The sequence below is a fragment of the Lytechinus pictus genome, chromosome 3 (assembly GCF_037042905.1).
Source record: "Lytechinus pictus isolate F3 Inbred chromosome 3, Lp3.0, whole genome shotgun sequence".
Lineage (NCBI taxonomy): Eukaryota > Metazoa > Echinodermata > Echinoidea > Temnopleuroida > Toxopneustidae > Lytechinus > Lytechinus pictus.
In genome coordinates this window covers 6,947,709-6,961,749 of record NC_087247.1, presented here as the reverse complement: position 1 = coordinate 6,961,749, position 14,041 = coordinate 6,947,709, and the positions used below count along the sequence as shown (strand labels likewise).

The 14,041-nt window shown below is 36.6% G+C and overlaps 1 protein-coding gene across 1 annotated transcript in view; it reads right to left on the bottom strand.

Moving 5' to 3' along the window:
* The window catches only part of LOC129257917 (protein timeless homolog), a 45,376-nt gene that overhangs the window by 2,187 nt on the left and 29,148 nt on the right, over positions 1-14,041 (bottom strand). The window contains exons 25-31 of the mRNA XM_064096238.1: positions 13,177-13,361; positions 9,560-9,602; positions 8,985-9,128; positions 7,765-7,833; positions 6,065-6,183; positions 4,305-4,687; positions 461-1,347 (exon numbers count right to left, since the gene is read on the bottom strand). Of these exons, the coding sequence (XP_063952308.1) occupies positions 461-1,347; positions 4,305-4,687; positions 6,065-6,183; positions 7,765-7,833; positions 8,985-9,128; positions 9,560-9,602; positions 13,177-13,361 (1,830 nt within the window). The remainder of the gene's footprint in view (positions 1-460; positions 1,348-4,304; positions 4,688-6,064; positions 6,184-7,764; positions 7,834-8,984; positions 9,129-9,559; positions 9,603-13,176; positions 13,362-14,041) is intronic.

Here is a 14,041-nt window from a genome sequence, read left to right as displayed (position 1 = left end):
TGAATGAATGAAATATTGCGAGTTTAGTCAAGATTTTATGATTTTTAAAGGACAAGTACACCCCAACAGAATGTTGGCTTGAATAAAAGGAGAAAAATCCGCTTTCGCTTTATTTCACAAAACAGTTATATGCACATCCTGGTTGGTATGCAAATGATGTCATCCACTTTGATTTCTTTCTATTTTACATCCAATTTTGATGAAATTTTCAGTGTTGTACTTGCTTGATTTATCTCTAATCATTCAAATAAACATTTTTATGAGGTGGACTTGACCTTTAAGTACCGGTATGATGAGTTGGGTTAAGGATCTACAGAATTGTCCAAAGCAGGGGGGGAGGGTGCAAGAGCCCAAAAGTGTGAGGTGAATCCAACCACTCACATTAAACGGACAAAACCGGATTTTAACCCGACTTGACTCCAGCTGGAAAGAATATAATGCCAAACATCAAAGTACTTACCATCATCCAGTATCTCTTCCCACTCTCCTTCGTCCTCGATCATTTCTTCCACATCACTCTCCTTGTTGTCCAAGTTATTCTCGTCGTTATCATTGGCTGCATTATTAGTGGTGTCTTTCTCAAAATTTCTGGCATTATCCTCTGCATCATCGGCACCTACAACGTCCCCTGGGTCTTCATCCTCTGTAGTTGCATCATCCTTCATCGTCACGTCAGCATCACTGGGACTGTCGGAGGAGAGCCTGAGATGGAGTGACTGGTCATGGGATGTGAGTTCTTCTGCTTGCATGGCAACAGGTTCTGACTCCATCTTCCTGGTTTCCTCTTCGTATTCATCCTCGTCGCTGAAATCAAACGGAGTCTGCTTCTTCAAGGATTTCTTTGGTGGCTTGGTGATCAAGTCGAAGATTTCACTCTGGGCGTCGTCTACTTCCTCTTCAATCTCATCCTCTTCGTCAGATTTGTCCTCTTCCTCACTATCATCGCTCGCAACCATCCTGGAGCGCTTTGCCATCTTAGAAACTGGAGATGCCTTCCTAGGAGAGGAAACCCCTTCATCAATCTCCAATCTATCCTCATCGCTATCATCATCATCACTAGAAACCAACCTAGCTTGCTTCTTAAGCTTGTTGCTCTTCTTCTTTGGCACGGACGACCTCCTGTCCGTTTCGTCATCACTATCATCGCTGGACATCAGCCGGCTAGGTTCCGCTGCAAGCTCTTGTGGCGAGGAGTCTTCTCTTCGGTGATTATTCATAAGAGAGCTGAGCTGCTCATCATCGCTTTCGTCATCACTTGACTGTAGTTTGGTACGTTTCGCTGGCTTTTCTTGGGGCAAGGGGTCTCCTCGATGTTGGCTCATGAAGGAACTTAGCTTCTCATCATCACTGTATTCAAAGGCAAATATGATAACGATATTCTATTAGAGCGGACCTCACACTAACAACAAATGGATTCTAATAAAATCAGATGAAAGGGATTTAACAGAGTTGTGATCTTTTTTGACTTTGTGATGTCACATTCGAGCTACCCCATATGTCATTTAATTAAAAGCCCACACATTCCCATTTTCAATGGACCATAATGAATACAAACAAGTCTGAATAAGATCATTTTCAATTTATGACGAAATGGCATTTGATGACAAAGGGGGAACTTCATCCATAACTGATAATTTTTGAAGGATTTTATCTGATGTTTCTACTTTTTAAACATATCTTGAAGTCAGGATTAGATTCCCCTTCAAGTCACCAATAAAGTGACTGGTAAGATTTCAGTAATATAAATATATTGACTCAATTGATACTCTAATATGTAACATCATTGATTATTTACTGACAGCCTACAGTAAAACATGGAAAGTTTTCAGTCTCATTTCTATAAATTTAGAAGTTTCTCAAGTGTCTAATTAGTACGCTAACCCAGACCAAATTACGACGAGTCAAGAGATAAATCTTGATATTTCACAAGCTCTATAAAATGATATAGTCCAGGATAGAAGAGCCACAACCTTGTTTTTTTATATATACAATATTTTTTTATGGTTTCTTGTCAATTCGAGGGTGCTGATCACGAATCTGAATGATGCCACTCGTGTAACCTTGAGCATTTTCCGCAAATTGGCAAAATCCAATATGGCCGCCAAAATATGCAAATTACCCATGAAAATCATAAAATTGTCCGCACATTGGCTATCAAATGCATTAAATTGTGTGGCAGGAGTGAAATACTCTCTGAAAAATTTTTTTTTGACAAAATATTTATTTTCCCGATATTCAAAATGGCCGCCATATGCCTTTGTATACTCTATTATGTACAATATGAATAGGGAAAACTAATTTTCACAAAAATGAGCACTAAACTGCAATAAATCGCGATGTATGAACGAAGTAATATATGCAAATCATCATTACTAACAAGATATATCATTTATTATGTCATATATGGGAACATTGCTGTATTTTGATATCTAAAATGCATATATATTAATTGGATACTGTCTAAAAATGGCCGCCATCGACATCGACATTATTGTCTGAAAGCATAATTTCTATTAAGATATATCATTTATTCTGCCAGTTAGGTATTATGCACAATATGAATGGGAACAAATCATTTCAACGGAAATTGGCTTTGCCTGGTCAAATGGTGATGTATGAGTGGAATATTGTCTGAGAGCATGATTTATAACAAAATATATCATATCTTATGTAATTTAGGTGATAAATACTGCATTTCAACATTCAAAATGGCTGCCATATGCCCTTTTTGTGAACATTATTTGTCTCCACCCAAATTGTATATTATAGGATAAGTGCCTCTGGTGGCCATTTATAATTCAAATATGCAGCATTTATCACCTCAATTACACAACATTATGATATATCTCTTTAGAAACCATTATTTTAGACAATAATTCACCCTTACATCACAATTCACAATTATATGCAATATTTAGAGTCAAGCAAAGCCGAATTCTGTCAAAATGATATGTCCCATGTTACAATGTACATAATACTTTTAGGACCTATGGCAGCCATTTTGGATTTCAAAGTACAGCATTTATTACCTCCACCATGTCCACGACCAATATGTGATTATATAGATAGAAATAATGTTTAAGACAATATCTTTACTCGTACATCACAGTTATATGCATTTTATGATTCGCACTCTTGTGAAAATTAGTTTCTCTGTTCGCATGTTACATAATTTAGTTAGGGCTTGTAGAGGTTTTTTTTAATGTCAAAATACAGTATTTATCACCTATATTGAAGAAGGAATGTGATAACTTAAAAAAAAAAAACGTTTTCAAACAACATTTTACTCATACAACAGGATTACAATTATGGATGTCATAGTCAAGCAAATCCAAATTCTTACAAAATATGTCCCAATTCACATTGTAGATAATAATGTTAGGGCCTATAGGGGCCATTTTGAATTTCATAATACATTATTTATCTCATGCATGACAAAATAAATGTTATGTCTTGCTATAAAACATGTCAGACAATATTTTACTCGTAGATCACAATTACATGCATTTTATGTTTCTTACTCGTGTGAAAATTAGTTTCTCCATTTGCATTGTACATGATGAATATAGGGGCTATGGCGGCCATTTTGAATTTAAAAATACAGCATTTATCACATAAATGGCATATTAACAATTATGTTTTAGTCAGTATTCCACTTGTTTATCTATATGATATGCATTTTAGTGCTCAATCTTGTCATTTTTTTTGGCCCGGCCATTGCCATTGTACATAATACTCTTTGGGCCAGTGGCGGCTATTTTAGATATCAAAATACAGCAATGTTCCCATATATGACGTTGTTAATGATGATTTGCATATATTTCTTCGTTCATACATCGCGATTTTTGCAGGTAAGTGCTCATTTTTGTGAAAATTAGTTTTACCTATTCATATTGTACATAGTAAAGTATACAATGGCCTATGGCGGCCATTTTGAATATCAGGAAAATAAATATTTTGTCAAAAATTATGTTTTAAGATTGTGTTTCACTCCTGCCACACAATTCCATGCATTTCACGGCCAATGTGCGGACAATTTTATGATTTTCATGGGTAATTTGCATAATTTGGCGGCCATATTGGATTTTGCCAATTTGCGGAAAATGCTCAAGGTTACACAAGTGGCATCATCCAGATTCGTAATCAGCACCCTCGAATTGACAAGAAACCATAATAAAATATTGTATATATAAAAAAACAAGGTTTGGTCAATTTTCTATGGGGCCTATCCTGGACTAATAGATATTCAGCTCCGACTATGTTATGGTAAAAGTAAAAATACAGTACAGTAAAAATAAACTGACCTGTCATCGCTGGAGTCACTGGGTAGTGACCTCTTTATCCTTGACCTCTGACCTCCGGCAGCTTTACCTGTCTCCTCCTCCTCTTCCTCTCCACTAACATCAGTCTCGGCATCATACAGATCGGCAAGACTCTTTTCATTCTCCGGTTCTTGTGTCGACTGCCGAGCCTCTCTGCGCTTCTGGCGTACCGACTGCTTCCCTTCCTTCTCCTGGCGTTTGGAGAGTGCCATCTGCTTCAGCATCTGGTAGCGGGCGTTGGACTTCTTGCTGCTCTTCTTGGATTCTGCGGGTAACACCTCGACGCCTTCTTTGGGTTCGATGGAGTCTGCCATCTCTCGCAGGGTAGAAGCAGACAAATCCCCAGGCATGCGCCAATATACTTCCTGCAATATCAATTACACCAGTATTATCAATAGATGGGTGATTTCAAGTTTGGTGTTAGGTTGATTTTATATCAGCTCAGCACCGAAACTGGTCTTGAATTATCAAAAATGTAATTGGCCTGTGGAAGGCAATCAGAATTGTGCTTTAGACATTAACACTGAACGTTAAATCACCAATTGACAGGTTATAAGCTACTGTTTCGAGCTATAGAAATCATGCATTAGAATGGCTGAGGGCAATAATGAAAGCAGGGTTCATGCAACGATCTTTGACTTTTCTCAATCATGTTTACTTTTTTTTTCAATAGTCAGTACAGCATTTCATCAGCAGAAGTTTCCTCAATTTTGATTTGCTGTCGGAAGTCCTTTCATAATTGCATTAAGCGACTCAATAAAGCAGCAGTGCTGACTTTGAAAACGAATATAGAATAATCATTTACAAAAAACACCATTCATATGTTGATAAAAAACTATGTTCATTGACCCTAAATGACATTTGACCTTGATCATGTGAACAAAGACTTTCAAAGTTATGATGGCAATTAAACAAATACCCCCAACAAGGCCAAAGTTCATTGACCATAATCATGTGACCTGAAACTCACAAAGAATGTTCAGTGATATTTTATTACTCTTATCTCCAAGTTTCATGAACCAGATCACTAAACTTTCAAAGTTATGATGGAAATGAACAAATACCCTAAACATGGCCAAAATTCATTGAACCTAAATGACATGTGACCTAAAATTTTCAGTAATTATATTGGATGGCTCGGAATAGAATACCAGAAAATATTCCAAGATTTTGGGCAAATATGACAAACATGAATCGGAGATGAGTGGAATATTGGCCCTAACAAGTGAAATATTTCTGGTATTCCATGAAAATAAGCCATCCAATATAATTATTATCATTATGACGTCAGTGAGTGCCACTGTGCTCTATGCTGCGCACCACAATGCTTTCATTGTTGTACGCGTTGTATATTTCACACATTTGCGCATACGCACTAGACTGTTGAATATGGTCTTGCATTCATTAGCAAATTTTGTACAGGAGCCTATGGAATATTCGTTGGATTTCGGTCCTTTGTAGGGATACGCTCTGATACTCAACGGGCAATTCGAGACCAATATACGCGTTTTTAATGCATCGCTAAAACGCTCTATATAGATGATAATTGATAACCATTATGTCCAAGTTTCATGAACTCTGCCCATATTCTTTCTAAGTTATGATGTTGACGACGCCGCTACCATCAGAAGATCTCGCTCTGCTATGCAGGCGAGACAAAAATTATGACGTATTAGCATTATCTTTTCATCTTAGAATAAACGCTACATTCTTCTTTAGGTAACACTTCAAATTTTGTTTACCTCATGTGATCTTGGTTCTGAGAGACCTATTTTCTTCAAGAACTTCTGAAAAGATTTGTTCCTCATGGCAGTACCGCTTTCTTCGGACAATGGAACAATTGGAATGGCCTGGTTATCTCCTAAGATTATAAACACAAAAACAAAAATTTCCATGACAATGTATTTATCATTACACTTCTCAGTCCTATTAAAAATTGGATAAACTTGCCACAGGGACTGTCCCCTCACTGTATATATAGGCTTCTGTACTAGAGGATAAGTCAATTAAATTTTTTTTTTTTTTTTAATAATCTTTTTCCCCTCCACAGGGATTTTATTGGCAATCAAAAATCAATAGGTACAGAGCACAATGAATAATACAATCACTGATATAAACAATGAACTGACAAGTATAACAAAATAATTTTACATGTTGAAGTCAAACAGTAAAAAGATTTTTCAACCGAAACCATCTTTTGTCAAATCTGCGTTGTTTGAAATTAAGTTGGGCAATGTATTTCTCATTTTGATAATAATTGATTATTGAGGATTTAATGATACTGAAAAGAGGAATTGTATTGTTTATTTTACAATCATATACAGTTTTTCTTACTATAATAAAAATACAATTAAGTGCACAATTGTTTTTTCCAATAAATCCGAATATTTTATTTTCATCTGAAAAGTGTAGAGTCTCACTGGTTTTGGTCCTAATCCAAACCTCTAACTCTTTCCAAATGTGATTAACATGCCTGCACTCCGAGTATAGATGCAAAACCGTTTCGATTTCTTTTCGGCAGAAGGTGCATTTGTTTACTGAAACTAATTTCAATTTGAAAAGCAAATCATTTGTAAATAATATACGTTGCACAACCTTATATTGAAACCAACGCAATGTTACATCAATGGTACACTGAAAACCCAATGAGCAATAGGATTCCCACCTTTTATCGTTCAGATCAAATATGCACTTCCATTTAAGAAAGCTTTTGTTTTCTGTTTTTCGTCGTTTCAATAGAATGGAATAAATATGCGAGCATCCTTTTTTATGTTTAGTAATAAATGATAGCACATCTGGAATTAATGGTTGGGGGATTCTATTGAAAGTGGACCTTTTGTAGGCTTCCTTGATAGCAGCACACAGTGAATGATAAAAAAGAAAATTTGACTGGACATCATAAAGATCCTGAAAATCTTTGAAAGATAAAAAATGCCCTCCTTCATCCAAAATATCATTAATGAAACGTATACCCCTTTCACTCCATTTCTTCATATATATTGGCAAATTGCCTATTTTTATGTTATTATTCCATAAAGGATGTGAAGGTATATTGACATGATTATTATAATAGATGGTTAAGAAATTACTATAAGCAAAAAACATTTCACTCCAGAAAGAGTTATAGGTCTGTTTTGATAATTCTCGAAAGTAGTGACTACCCATATATGTCATATACAAAAGATTGATCTGTTTACAATTCTCCTAATCCAAGAAATCTTTAATGATTGACAGTGTGAATATATGTCTATCATTTTAACCCCACCGTGTAAATATGTTTGGGACATTTGAATCCTACAAACTTTGTCCATTGTCCAATTAAAATACATGTCTGATTACTTTGGTCATTGAAGCAATGATTGTTTGGAAGCATACAGTAACTTGCTAGTTCCCTAGCCTAGAATATTAGAGTGAAAGTTGGATTTAAAAAACAAGTTTTTACCACTTTCTTCTCTGTCTTCTGCTGTCCTCCTCAAACCTTCCTGGATCCATCGGATCTGTTCAGTCAACCCTACAAGGAAAAGATATCAGGGTGGAATTTCATACACTGTAAGTGTGGTTGAGTACATCAGGCCCACATAGACATATAAATTCTGCGCAACATTCTGCAACTAATGAGGGTTATGATTGTCATTAGGATTCAAATCTCATTCTAGAACAGTCCCAGCAAATTATTTGGATCCTAGTTTGTCCCATACAATTAATATATTGTTTTGCATTCATTATACCCATATAGTACACTTTATGGTTATGAAAACTGTATACAGTCCAGCCTCCCCTTATCCGGATGCACACTGTGGGGAAATGAGATTTCAAATTCAAATCAAAATTCCTATGCAAACTCACTTTGATAACATACATTTTCCAATATAGTCTACCTACAACCGCACTATTTTTTTATGAAAACATCTTGCCTGAATCACCGTAAGAACTTTCAATGGAAAAATCAGGTCACAGCGAAACCATTTTATCATGTTCTCTTTTTTTTTATATCAGGAAAAAAAACCAACACATGTCTCGCACGATCAGGCCTCGTCTTGCATTACACTCAGTATAACAATGGATGACTTTGCAAAGCTGCAATGATCAAATTTTCAAACTTAGTTTCATCGAGTCATTCTTTTTCTTCTGAGGTATGCTAAATGTCCTCAATCATTCAGCAGGTAAATTAGCAGTTTTGGAAACCGATCAATTTCATTTTTCTAAAAAATCGTCTATGGTTTGCACTGACAGCAGTGAAATACTGTCTGTGTACGCCGCCCACTACAATAGATTACGTATAGCTACCATGCAATGGGGAGGCAGCTGCGTGTATTTAATATTGGGTCTCCCAGATCCGGATAAGGGATTTATCCGGATCTGGGAGACCCAATATTAAATACACGCAGATTGGTACTCGTCCCAATGTGTCCAGATAAGAGAGGTTCTACTGTATATGCAAACATTTATAACAGTTTACTGGCAAGATAATCATCCAGAACTCAAATTTAAAAAGAAATTTAGTTGAATTGTCTCAAACATGTTTATGATTTCTTGAATCTGATTTTGGCCTCTTCTCTCCATTTTTGGATTCCAGTATTCAGTATTCCAGTACCCACCCAACTGAATATCACCATACGAACAAGAATTATATCAATGACAAGTTCTCATTCTTACACCTACCTTTCCTCTGAAGCTTTGTGATGATATCTTCTAGAGGCACTTCTTGATCTTCATCATCCTCTTCTCCTTCCTCCTCACTCTCCTCTTTATCATCATCACTGCTACTATCATCAGTAGTAGGTAGTAAGTCCTCATCCGGGAATTCTGTAATGAGAGGAGGGAATGAGTTACATTCTAGGGGCGCCAAAGGATATTTTGATACAGGGGGGGTCGAGATGACCCGAAGGCGTAATTTTTTCTCTGAATAATAGGGTTTATAGATTTTTATACTTTTCTTTCTTCCATTTTTCTCCCTCTCTTCTTTCACTACATTAAAATCACAAAAAGAACAATTCACTTTCAATCTTCATATAGTCAAACCTCTATAATGCTTGACCTGAATACCAAAATCCTGATGGTGAGAAAGGGTATAAAACTCTTCTGTTCTGTGAGAATGGCTCAATTATCTGGTGTAGCCACCACAATAGAATCAATGTGAGTAGAGAATTGGTGCAATTCCATGAATAATATCGGGAAAACCAGGAAGATGGAGTGTGGTAATTGCCCAAATTATGTAAAATCAGATAATTTCTCACCTTGTAAACCTTCAGCATACACATCATCTTCTTCAGGAACATCCTGAAAAGCAAAACAAAATTGGAATATGTAAATTAATAATAATAGCCAATTTTTTATAAATCGCTTTTCCCAGAATGGCTCAAAGCGCGTTACAGCATATTATTACCCCGGTCATTGGATTCATTTCAATCCCGCACGAAAAGTGCACAATTTCCACTCCCTGGGGAGCATTCCTTGCATTCATCGCAGCCTCATTATGGCGCTGGCAAAATCAAACATAAAATATCTTTCGCATCCTACCGGGTACCCATTTAATCATTAAAAGCAGTCTGAATTGCAGTAAATTAAACAGGGATACCTATTAATTTGATTCAAAGTTAGAAAACTTATTTTAAATATATGGATTCAACGAAAGGCTGTATCTTATGGGCCTTAGAAATCTTTGATGCTGCTATTCAAGTGAGACAAAGATTGTAGCTGTCATTGAAAGCCTTTAAGCAGTACCACTTTCTTTCAATACCATTGATATTTCATTGTGCATGTGTGCACTCCTGTGACAAACCCAACACCAAGAATAATGAAGTCAATATAATGGTGCACATTTATCAACCATTGTAATGTAAACGTAACAGGTTCAACCATGTTTCTGTTGATTTCAAATTAGAAATGAGATTCCACTCTTGCCATGAGTATGATCAAATTTATAGTAAAAACATATTCAATAATTGATCTCTGAAAATGGGTTTCCTTTTTTGTGGGACGCACTGTATGTACTCCAGGCAAAGTGAATACTGTGTATCACAAATGACAACATAATCATGACAGATACAAATGGTCTATACATGAAATTATTATCAAATTGTGAGTTTACTCTTGCATGGCTTGCTGGCCCCACAGGCCACAGTACAGTCAGGTGGGGAATTCCGATTACCATGCCAAGATATGAAAGGTTCAATTAAGAATACAATCAGAATATGCAAAGTAAATGGCCCAACATTGGCCAGATTACTGATGTTCAATTCAGGATTCCATCAGCAATGGTTGATTCAAATCACAAACATTACTGAACCATTTTCTTTCAATACCATTGACATTTCAGCGTGCACTATTGTGACAAAACCACATGTCATTGTAATGTAGTCAAGACAATGGTGTACAGAACCATTGTGGTGCAAATATCACAGGTTCACATAAAAGGACTAGCCACCATTCAATCAGTGAATGCTGCTTTCTCGTGGACCTAGTAACAGGGTATTCCATTCACCTGTGATCAATGAATAGGTTATAACAAAAGCTTTCTGACTGTAAAGATCTGAATATGCATGTAAGCCTGAAGAATAGGGCCTGATAGGGCAAGGGTCATATATCATTCAAATAACTGATCAATATTCATGGCCTGATGGCAAGCCTGGCAAGACGTGGTCAACTTTTACTAACCATGAAAAAACCACATATACTCTGGACAGGTATATAAGGGAGATTCGCCTAGGCCTTGGTTGGAGGCAGCCGAGCGCACAAGGCCAGGATACAGTGACACATGTAACCAACATCATGACATCATCATACAGTCATGTACAACACAAGACTATACAACATGCCTAACCTCTAACCTTTTCACTGTATCCTGGTCTTGTTATTATCTATTTATGCTGGCCTTTTTTCGCCAGCATAAATCGTTAATGCTAGTGGGGCTGCGTTTTCGACCCCTAAATCATGCCATGCTAATTATTTTGGGGATAAAATTAAAAAGCTATGATAAAAGAATTTTATCATAGCTTGCAATTGCAACATTTTATATGACATTGAAATCATGTGTGTACTTCAAATATCATATAAAATGTTGCAATCGATGACGTTACAAATGATCTAGGGGGGGGGGGGTATTGTTCCCTTTAAAGACCGTTTTATCAAATTGTGCAATCTAGTTTGAATAAAATGTATGAAATATCAGGGACTCGATTTTAAGGCGCGCGAGAGCGATCGCGCGCTACATGCGCGCCTTAATCCATTTTTGGTAGCGCGATTTATAGCGCGCCTCGCGATAGCTGACCTGCGCGAAAATGCCTAAAGTCGCCCTCGAAATCACCCAAAATCATGCTTTCGGGGGCGACATAAAATCTGAATGTCGCCCCCGAAATTATTGCCGAGTGATAACAACTCAACCGCCCACTAGTGCCATATGCTCGAGCTCCGCTTACCATTTAAAAACCATCCAAAATCCACACTCAAAATCACGAATAAGCCTTAAAAGTAGCGAGTAGCGCAGTTTCAAATTCCGAAGTTGCGTTATTTTTTCTGTACCACGTATTTCCATACACATGGTACCAGGTATGGAAAAAAAAATCAACGCAACGGTCGGGAAAGAGTTGCATGTATAGGGATCCATTATGACTACCACCGTGTGCCATTTCGAATGCACATGTTTCCCTTACAGATATCACAATTCTGTGATAAAATAATTCGAATTACACAGGAAATAAATCCCAGAGTCTAGTAACCTAGCATTGGTGAGTTGTCATTCGGCTTTGCTTTTCAATACAGCTTATTAACTTCCAAAATAAGTTATCTAATTTATCAATTATAACTAAAAAATCATTTGTTTTCTTTTTCTAGGGGATGAGGTATTATATCAGACAATAAATCATCAAACAAAGCTCCATCTTTTTTAACAAGGACGGCGGCAGGCTCACGCATTGGCGCTTTTACTAGCTAGCCAGTTGGAGCTCTGTCTCTCTGCCAGAGCTCTGGGGGACAATTCGCTCAGTAAAGGCCTCAATGATGGTGATTTTCTGTTTCAGACAGAGTTTACATTTCAGGAATATTATTCAAAACTGCCAATAAAGTTTGATGATTTCTTCATTGTCATGTATATTTAAGTTCTTAATGAATACATTCTCACCAAATTTAGACTCCCCCATAGAGAAATTAAATTTTCATGGAGATCTGCGTTTTCAAAGAACTTTAGCCTTAGGAAAAGTTAGGGTATGTGATGGGCCTTTATTACATGTACATGGCTGACTAGGGTATTGTACTGGAATAAATGGAGTAGAAATTAGATATTGAATTCATTTATATATCCAAGTCCAACTCACAGTCACACACACACGCACACACCCACACACACCCACCCATCCACACACACCCACATCCAAGATTCTAAACATGATAAATAACTTTAAAAATCATACAATATTTAATATTAAACAAAAAGTAATAATTCCTTAATAAGTGAACAGGTATTCCTCAAAATACAAAAAAGTAGCATTTAAAAAGAGCCCCCGAAATTTGACAAAAAAATTAAAATGAAGCCCCCGAAAAAAAAAAAAAAAATTGTCAGTGACTTAACTTTTAGCCAAGTCAAAACCTAACTAAAACAGGTTTTACAACACACAATCTAATTACAATACATTGTAAAACAATTATAAATACTTCCTTTGGTTGTTGATTGTAATTTTATAGTACATACATTTCCTCCATCCATTTTGTTAATTGGGCAAAAAGCTCCCCTTGTACGTTGAAGAAGAGCTTTTTGAAGTGCTCCTCTACCGCTCTCCTTAAAAGTTCTAGGAGAGCTTTTTATTGCTCCCCTTATAATTATAAAACCGAGTCCCTGAAATATATTTGTCTTCCACACCTCGTCGTCGTCTCCATGTCTGCGTCTCCTGCGCCTCCTCTTGGTACCTCCACCGTCGGCCTTTCTTGCACGCTTCTTGTAAAGCTGTGATCGATCCTGGACCAGGCCCAAGTCTAGGATCTTCTTGGCGACTGCTTGCTTAGATTTAGGCTCACTCATGTTCTGTATGATGTTACCAACGATGTCTGCAGAAGGAAAAGAAAGGAGTTGGAGGATTGTCAAAAGAATCTTCTCATTTGGTACTTGTAGGGGTTTTAGGATTACAGGTTTGAATTGAGCTGGGTCAGTTTGACATACCAGGGTAGAGTGAAGGTTATTCTTAACAGGGTTACCAGCTTTTCAAGAAAACAAAATCCCCTGATTTTTCACTGATGAATTTTATAAAATTCCCTGATGATTATTTAAAACCCATTTATTCCCAGTTTCGCATGTTTTCTAAGTTGTTGCAGTGAATTATATGTATTTTAAGTATAAAAATAATAGTGTAAAACTAATTAGCACCACAATAACCAGTCATTCAATGGATGTTACTTTGATATGCAACAAAATAAAACAGATTTTGACTGATTACCGTGCTTTCGACTTTTGGGCTGATCAGAATTCTGTTTTTCTCTCATTTGAGGCATTTTCCTTGATTTGAGGAATTTTTTATAAATATTTCCTTGACTGTAAAAAAGAAAAATAATTTTCCCTCATGGGCTGGGAATCCTGTTCTACAACGTTATTGTGCAGGGGTGGATTTCTTGTACACATCAAGCCTGGAAGATGGTACATCAAACCGGAAAGTTTCCACGTCTAATTCCTTTCTGTTTGCTATGTAGCGTTTTAAAGAAACCGCATATTAAGCGATGGGCTTTGACTTTAA